We start from the raw sequence: 9,354 nt of genomic DNA on the forward strand, positions 1-9,354 counted from the left end.
GAAGCAGCGATAAAGTAGGGCACAGGCAGACAGCTGAAAGGGAGAGAAATTCTCCCAAATGGGAGCAGGATATAAAAATAATACATAGAGGAAAGAGAGAGAGGAGAGGAGTTGAAATTTAGTGGCCCTTTATCTGCTTCTTGGTTGCCATTTATACTTTTAAGATCATGGATGAATCTGATGCAAATTTAAGAGCTAGCCTTAGGAATATACTAAACACCACTGAACTGTATATTTTAAAAGGGTAAATCTTAGGTGAATTACATCTTCTTTTTATGAAAAAAATTACTTCAAACTGTATCTTTAATATTTAAAAGATATTTGGGAATAATTTGGATGATCCATATAAAAGCTGCCCAAATAAATTAGAGCTGATCTTTTCTCTTTTAATAACATGTCCTGTAGCTCAGATATTCACAAGTCATTTCATTGAAGAATGATTTATAATGTTTTAAGCGCAAATGCATAATGTTTTAACATACATTTATAAGTTTTAAAAAAACACACACGAAAAGGAAATATACCAAAAATAATCAGTGGTTGTCTTTAAGGCAGTTTCTCTTTTATTTCTACTTTTCTTTGTTTTCCTTAACAAGCATGCATTTCTTTTATAAAAACTAAACTTAAAAAAATAATAATTATACAGAATTTAGACCTGTCTCAAAGAACTGCGGAAGTCCTCAGTAAATGTAAATGGTGGTGATGAGGCCGTTTATCCCTGACACTATTCGTTTGTTGGTTTTGTTTTGGGATGGGATGGACTCAATCATACTCCTCTTCCCATCAATCCTGCTGAAAATCCTATGCCTTCTAATCACATTGAGACTTCCCAGAAACAGGAAGTATGAAATAATGTCATACTTTATTGGAGAGCCATAAAAGTAATTACTAATTTAATTACTATTTTCCTCTATTTCTGTATTGCTCTATGAGAATTCACTAGTTTAGGCGTCTAGTTTGTACCTTGAATATCTGTAAGTTGTACAAGTCTTTCAGTTAAAAATTAGACCTATGAAAGGTAGAGAAAGGCATATAGTAACTAAGTTTATAGGAATTAGACACATTTGTTAAAACCTGATATAGTTTTCTCTTAATATTTTAAAATCAATTTTTGAGGCATAATTTCATCCAAATTCGATTTACTGAAATTTAAATGCTAAATTGAAATATTTTTTCTGATACTTTTACTAATTATGCGGTATCTAGAGTAGCATCATGAAGTCCGGATCCCATAAATAATACCGAAAAGGCATGATGGAAGGATACAGGGGTACACTAAGTGAAGACATACTGAAGACCATGCAAAGGTGATGCAGCTTTTCCATAGGAATAATTTGCATGAAATTTTCAGTTTTCCTTTTTTTTCCTTTTTTTCTTTTTTCCCATTTTCAGATCCAGTTATGGGACACTGCGGGACAAGAACGATTCAGAAAGAGCATGGTACAGCACTACTACAGAAATGTACATGCTGTGGTCTTCGTGTATGACATGACCAACATGGCTAGTTTTCACAGCCTGCCATCTTGGATAGAAGAATGTAAACAACATTTGCTAGCCAATGATATACCACGGATTCTCGTAGGAAATAAATGTGACTTAAGAAGTGCCATTCAGGTACCTACAGACTTGGCACAAAAATTTGCTGACACACACAGTATGCCTTTGTTTGAAACCTCTGCTAAAAACCCCAATGATAACGACCATGTGGAAGCTATATTTATGACCTTGGCTCATAAACTTAAGAGCCACAAACCATTAATGCTTAGTCAACCCCCCGATAATGGAGTTATCCTGAGGCCTGAACCAAAGCCTGCAATGACGTGCTGGTGCTAAATAACAGTCTTTACCGTGCTGTTTAATTTTGACTAAAGAAATACTTTTGAAGTATGACAGTGATAGTCATAAAATTTAATCTCAAATATAATGGGTCATCCTGACACTTTACCATTTATCATCATCATGCTTACTTTTGTATTTTGTATCTACTTAATTGAGTTTGTCACTGTGACAACACAAGGAAAAAGTTGGTGTTCAGGTGAGGTGAAAAATGAAGCAAAGGTAGGATGAGTCAGAACATGTTTCCATTGAGAACCCGGTGAAGGGGCCTTCAGATGAGAGCATGATAGAGTTCCAAGAGTCCATGACTGCTCGATCCTGTGCTCCTGTGATTGCAAAAAAATACCGAAGGTTTAGTACACACTTAATGGTATGTCCTTTGAATGAGAAGTGTTTCTCAGTAGGATAAAAACTAGTATTTGCCTCTCCCTAGAGTTTTTTCTCTGTATTATTATTGGATTTCATGACATTATTACTGGTACATTTTAGAGCCAAGACTGGAGTTCCAGTGGGAGGAGTAGGTGTAGAATGTTTTCTGGTTCTCAAGTTCATAAAGAATGACTTTCCAAACAGTTCTGGATACTTGATGTTTTTAATCAATATCAACGAGGTCTACAAAAATTGTTATTTTTTAAAGAGTAATTTGAATTGTTTTCTTACTAAATTATATTAGAATATGCAAGAGTCAAATTTTAATATAAATGAAATGACATGAAGGTGCTTTATGTTTTATTATGATATCTTTAAATGGCGAAAAACAAATTGAGAGCAGGTGAGGAGTTGTAACTTGGGAGAAAATAGGTAAATATGGTTTCTGGCTACCACAGGAGACCTATTCTTAGCTTTTATAATTTCTGGATGTGGATCTGGCATAGTCTCTCTTGCTCTCCTCCACCCCCTATCAACTTAATAAGTAAAGGCTGAATTAACAAGTCATCCACTTGGATTGTAGTACCGAGGGCATACCTCTAATTGCTATGAGTCTACATGTATTTCTGTAATAGTATTGTGTTACAGTACAAAAATCTTTAAACTTTAGGGCCATGACATGAAATTCCTCCTCAATTTGAAAAACAAATTAGATACTGAAAAATATTTTGTCTATCTCTAGGTAGTAGAATATTTCAAAATGTTTTTTACCCTAGATACTTTTATTTTGCATTTAAGACTTTGCACATAGAAAATGGTAAGCTTGCATATGAAGCTATTACAGGAATGGAATGTAAGCCATGAACTTTAACGGAAGTGTACACGTTGACTAATTCTGATAGATTGCTGTCCTTGATAATTCTAGAGGAAATTAAGACAAATCATCATTGTACTTATGTATTTTCAGACTGTGGGAAACCAATTAAATGTATATCAATCTAGTTTAGGATTTTTGTTTTATCATCATGGTGGTCCTAACTGGGTAATTTAATTATAAAAACGAGATTAGGTAAGTGAACTAACTGAAAGTAATAATTATAGGAAGTAATTATTCAGTTTTACATGTTAGAGATTAAGGGAAAACAAGTTGGCTTTATTTGTGTTTAGGGAGATTAATCCACTTTTTTATGCTAGAATTAAAAATGATTTGACATAATGTTGATTTGTAACTTTTTATAGTAAAACAGTGACAGCTGTAATCATGTGATGGGCATAACAGTTTTTTAAAGAAGGGAACCTGTTTATTGCTTTTCAAAACATTTCCTAAAGTAAGGGAAAAAAGTTTACAGACTTTCCAAGCACATGTATGTTTTTTCAGTGCTATTATTAATGATTTTTTTTAAGGAATTTAACTTTCTTTTTGTAAGAAATTAAGTCCTTTACAGTTCTGTGAAAGGACTTTTTTTTTCACTTTAATATTTATTAATTTAAAAATATTTGTATCTCATTTGTAATAATTTGTTTTAATATTTTTCTATGTGTGTTTTTATTTTTAAAAAGAACATACATATTAGTTGAATAGGGATAAAGCTTTTAAATATTTTCTAAAATATTTATAAAAACAATTCATTGACTGTTGAGAGAAGTCACTTCCAAAATGATGGCTATCAAACAATTAATTATTAATTTTTAAAGCACAGATCACATATTTCATAACTCCTGTGTGAATTTATTTTAACTGTGACCTTTAATTAAAAATATCAGATATGTTTTGGGGAAGTCTTAATTTGGGAACACCAAAGGAAGCTCATTCCAGAATCTAATGTAGTTAGCTATTAATGATGATGCTTTATTGACAGTATACTGCTAAAATGTTTCCTCTTGAAATCTAAACTAAAGTTAAATAATTTTGTGGTGGAATAGTGTCACTGTAACATTTCCCTCACGAAGTTCAATAAACCAGCTTTGCCATTAAGAAATTGTTTTTCGATTGGTGCCATCTGGATGATTCACTGGGTAGCTCGTGGCAGAGTAATTAAAAGACTTTTCGAATTGAGAGATATGCTACGTACTTTTCTATTACATGGCGACATTCTCATTATTGAACATTTCTATGACACGTGTCTGGGATGTATTTCATACTAAGGAATATGCTACCTTAAAGAGTTTTTAGGAAAACAAACACATCTATCTCTTCCTGGTGGGTGTTGGAAATGTTTCTATCTGATGGGCTTTGTTCCTAAAGTCTGTGTCACCTATAAAAATGCTCCTATCCAAGCATTTAAAAGTTAGAATTTTCCATTCTGTTTAAAACTTCTCCGAACTAAGACTTAGTTTTTGGATCCATTAGTTAAAATGTAAATGCAACATGCAGTTTGCAAGAATGAATTGGGGAGATGGAAATCTAGCACACGAATCCCAATAAAAACGTTTGTGGAGCAGGTGGGTGGAACTGAGACTCAGCTCCAGGATTAATAAGCCTGGGCGATGATGTTTTTCTTCTGTTTGGACTCAAGGATCTTTGTGAGGTCTTTTTTCTTTTCAACTTTGACAGTCATTAAATGCAAGTATCAACATAACTGGATTTAGAAACATCATGAAGTGTTAAATCAAGATTTTCAAAGTAATGAAGTGTATTTAATCTCACCATTTCACTCCATTCCTCCCTAGAATATTACAGTGGGAGGAGGAGGAACTGCTTGCATTAATGAGGCTTCTAGAAGGCTTGATTACATATAATGGTCTCCTCATCTTCACAGTCAGTCTCTAGTATTTACATGTCATTTGTTTCCTCCACAGTTACCCTCTTTCCCAAAGTGTTCGCCATTTGACAGTCATATCCTTAAGTGACTCCTCTCCATTTTTCAATAATTTGGCTCCAGGAGGTTTCAAGAGGAAAAATTTCCTGATGTGATGGTTGAGTCATGCTTCGTGAAAATGAGCAATTCATGCCCAGCACGATGCTACAGCAATATTGCACTCAGACTGCCGAGAACATGTGTCTTCTGGGAGTTTTGTTACATGAAAGTAAAAACGAAGTCACCGCTTTTAACTCCTTTGCTAAGCTTAAAAAAAACAAGGCGGCAATTCTTAATTTTAAAAAGATAATGAACTTAATGAAATGCTCATCTTTATCTCTTGTATCATGATGGCAAGCAGGGTCCAGTTCTACCAGCCAAATCTCGGCAAGACCTCTGTAAGCCACGTTCCATCTCTTTAAGCCTCAGTTTTCTCATCTGCAAAATGGGACCAATAACAATACCTGCCCCTGTTTATACCTTAAGATAGTTATTATTAGATTGACTTATACAAACAAAATCCTCTTAGAAGCATAAAGAACTTCGATTGACAAGGTCGTTTCTAATACAACCTCTGCTTTCTATTGTATTTTGTCTTATGGGAGCCATCATCCTGAAACTTCCTACAGCCAGAATCTTTTTTGGTCTTATGAATTGAAAAATTAGATACTCCCGCTTTCAGCTACAGCAAAAACAAAATGAACAAAAAGCACCGAAAAGTACAAAAGAGACCTGAAAAAAAAAAAAAGAATTGAGCCTGAAATATGAAAGTAAAAATTAAGAAACAATGAAGTGTCTGCAAACTAAAAGTTACGCTGACATCAACTGCTAAAATGTTAATATTCATAAACACTACATTTAAAATCAATTAGTAGGTTAGATTACTTCCCTTCAAAAGGACCATGTACCATTGCTTGCTAGGAAACAGATCACAAAGTAAATGGTTTACTTGGAGCTAAATCATGAAATAATATTTTTCAGAAAAATAGTGCTGTGAGTGCATTTTAATATGTTTGCTATGATGTGGGGTGAGCCCTCCAAAAGAGAATGCTTGGAAATTTGAGTACAGACTGGGAGCCACGTGGTATCAGGGAATGACTGTTCATTTTCTTAGTTGTGATGATGGTATTGGGGTTAAGTGGGAGAATCTTAGGAGATGCATGGAGAAGTATTTAGGGGCGAAGTGTCTGGATGTCAGCAACTTGCTTTCAAAATGTTCTGCAAAGTAATATCAGCTATGTGGTGGGAAGGAGGAGGCCTGGCCTCATTTATCCTGCTCATAGTAGCCTTAGGAATAATACTTCCCTCATCTTCGCGGTCAGTATCTTCTATTGAAACGTCATTTGTTTTCTGCACAATTATCCTCTTCCTTTAAGTGTTTCCCATTTGAAAATCGCGTTAGCTGCTTTCAAAAGTTTCTCTGCAGAATGATAATAAATGTATGCGCGTGTGTGTTTATGTCTACACACAGTCCCGACTTAGGATTTTTCGACTTTACGATGGTCTGAAAGGGAGATGTAATAATTTACATGAGATATTCAAAATTGTATCACAAAATAGTCTTTGCATTAGATGGTTTTGCGCAGCTGTGGGCTAATGTAAGTGTTCTGAGCACGTTTAAGGCAGGCTAGGCTAAGCTATGCTGCTCGGTAGGTTAGGTGCACTAAATATACTTCCACTTACAATATTTTCAACTCATGATGGGTTAAAGGGGATGTAATCCCATTGTAAGTCGAGGAGCATCTGTACATACACACGTATACAGAGAGAATAAATGTGAAATGTTAAGTGTTTTGAGAACCCCACGGAAATGAATCAGAAGAGCTGGTTTGGATAGAGGAGGCCTGTGAGAAGAAAAGGAAAGAGAAATGGGTGTTTAAGTGGACAGCGGGAGCCACGTTGGCCCTGGCATGTGATGCTGAGCTGGCAGGAAGTGGGCAGTTCACCTTGATTGGCAGGGTCACCTTCACTTCTAAATGCCTTTTCCTGAGAGTTCCTGAGATGTCTACAGCTGTGGCGATTCAAATAGCTATTGGGTGATGATGGCTGACAATATTTTCCACTACGTTCCATTTTCAGCCAATCACAATTGCTTTTTTTTTTTTTTTTTTTTTGCTGCCACGTTGGCTCCCCGATTTCCCCTTTCTGGAAGTCGTCCACCACTCATACGTGTCCTGTGTTAGACGCTTGTTATTCCCACTATGACCTCTTGTTTAGCCTCTCATTTCCTTTGATGAAAAAGTGATGAATAGGAGATAGAGATCCATAGAGAAGACCCATTCATTTATTCAGCAAATATTGAATGAACGCCTTGTATGTTTCAGTCACTATGAGAGAGGCTAAGGATGTAGCAATAAACAAGGCAGACAAAGTCTGTAGCCCAGTGGTGCTCATATAGATTCCAGTGATATAAAAGACAACTAACTAGTAAGTGAATACACAGAATAGCTGGGTTAGGGTGAGGGTTAACAATGAAATGAACCGGGTGACGAGATGGAGGGTGAATGCAGGGGCCTCCTAAGACAGGATGGTCAGAGAAGGCATCTCTAACACAGACTGTGTGAGCCAAAAGCTGACAGCTGAGAGAGCAAGCCGTGCAAAGAGCTGCAGGCGCGCACCGGGCAGAGGAATCAGCAGGTCCTGGACCCAGACAACGCTTGGCACGTTTGAGGAACAGAAGGTCTGGCTGGGCTGCAGCGCGTGGGGGAGAACGTTCTCAGTGGCACTGGAGAGGAAGCGGGAGCCAGCCTACTGTAAACAGCTTGGGTTTTATTCTGACTGCAATGGGAAGCCATCGAAGGGTTTGGGCAGGGCAGTGGCTGATCTGCTTTACTGTTTTAAAGGATCACCCTTGGTTGCTGCGTGCAAAGTGGACGGGAGAGTGAGACATGAAGGCAGCTGAGTGTTCCCAGCGTTCCCAGCGTAGCGTTCCCAGCGGCTCCACTCCGTCACTGGCCACCCCTTCCCCTGACATCTCATCGGCCAGCACTGGGTCTGGTGGCCAGTCTTAGCTGCAAGGGATTCGTGGAATGTGACTGTTTCAGGCACAGGAAGCCAAGGGGAAAAATGGCTTCTGAGTGACTTTTGGCAGCGTCTGCCCCTAGGGTCATCTGCATGATTCTTAAAACAAACCTATGAACTAGGTGGGGGAATTTTTATTGGACTCATTTACAATGGGGAAACAGTGTTAAAGAGCACAAACTCCCGACGTTTGGCCTCAAATCGAAGGTGCTCTTCTCACGACTTTTCATTATTCTGGACCGTGCTAAAGGATGACCCCAGTCACACGTGTCCTGCTGTGTCTACTGGTGAACCATTCTTCCAACTGCGTGCTCAGCATCCAGTGTACCTGGGCAATTACCACAGCTGAAGGGCACTGTGGGGGGTGCCAGGGTTATTGGACCAGACTTAGGAATGGAAAGAAGGCTTTTAAAAATGAAAAGAAAAAGTAGAAAATAGTGTCTTTTATTATACTAACAAATGTCGTTCCACCAAACAGAATAACAAGAGCATGCACCCCAGAAGATGTGGAAGACAATCCATGGGAGCAGGGGAAGGATTTTAAAATATGATGTAGACACAGATAGAAGTCCAGCATTGCGAATATTTAATACATGCATTCGCATCGGATGTCGGACAGACATATGCCTTTCGCAGCAGAGAGGCTCACAGCAAGCAGCACCTCCACTTGCCATGCACTTTCAGTGGATTGTGACAAGACAGGTTTACAGGTGCCTGGTTAAGTGGATTTACTAGTAATACAATCTTAAATGGTTAACTCTTTATAATTCTTCGTAATGAGATAGGAGTGTCAATGAAATTCTATTTAGAAAAACAATGCTTAATAATTGCCTATGTATCTCTCTCTCTCTCTGTCTATATATATATGTTTTCACATGGTATTGGAGCATGACTATGGTATTATAGATTATACACAATGAATATTCAACAGATACATTTTTTCAGATTAATGAAACTCTTGCTTGCATTTTTTCTTTTAACCAGTTAGGATGGAATTCTTTCCCAAGTAATTACATACATGCAATGTTTTCTACTATGAAAATTAAGTGACACAGCTAATGGAAAGTACCCAGTACAATGCTTGCTGAATAGTAAACATCCAATAAATTATGCTATTGTTACTCTAGAAGTTCACAGGAAGCGACCACAAGCTGGGCGGGGTGTGTTTATTGACCTTGCTGGTTTCTTCCTAGAGATTACGTCAGGAGACATTCATTATTTTAGGAAATTTTCCTTGGCTTAGTGCTCTTCCTGGTTTTGATAGGCTCAGAACCTGGATATCTTGTCAGCGCAGTGTGAATAGCTACACCTTTCAGGACAGTCTTTAACC

General features: G+C 37.3%; 1 protein-coding gene across 1 annotated transcript in view; it reads left to right on the top strand.

The window, feature by feature from the left end:
* The window catches only part of RAB33B (RAB33B, member RAS oncogene family), a 6,733-nt gene extending 2,472 nt beyond the window's left edge, over positions 1-4,261 (top strand). The window contains exon 3 of the mRNA XM_011374296.2: positions 1,393-4,261. Within this exon, the coding sequence (XP_011372598.1) occupies positions 1,393-1,833 (441 nt within the window). The 3' untranslated portion in view covers positions 1,834-4,261. The remainder of the gene's footprint in view (positions 1-1,392) is intronic.
* The last annotated feature ends 5,093 nt before the right edge of the window (positions 4,262-9,354 follow it).

Source organism: Pteropus vampyrus, unplaced genomic scaffold (genome assembly GCF_000151845.1).
Source record: "Pteropus vampyrus isolate Shadow unplaced genomic scaffold, Pvam_2.0 Scaffold243, whole genome shotgun sequence".
NCBI lineage: Eukaryota > Metazoa > Chordata > Mammalia > Chiroptera > Pteropodidae > Pteropus > Pteropus vampyrus.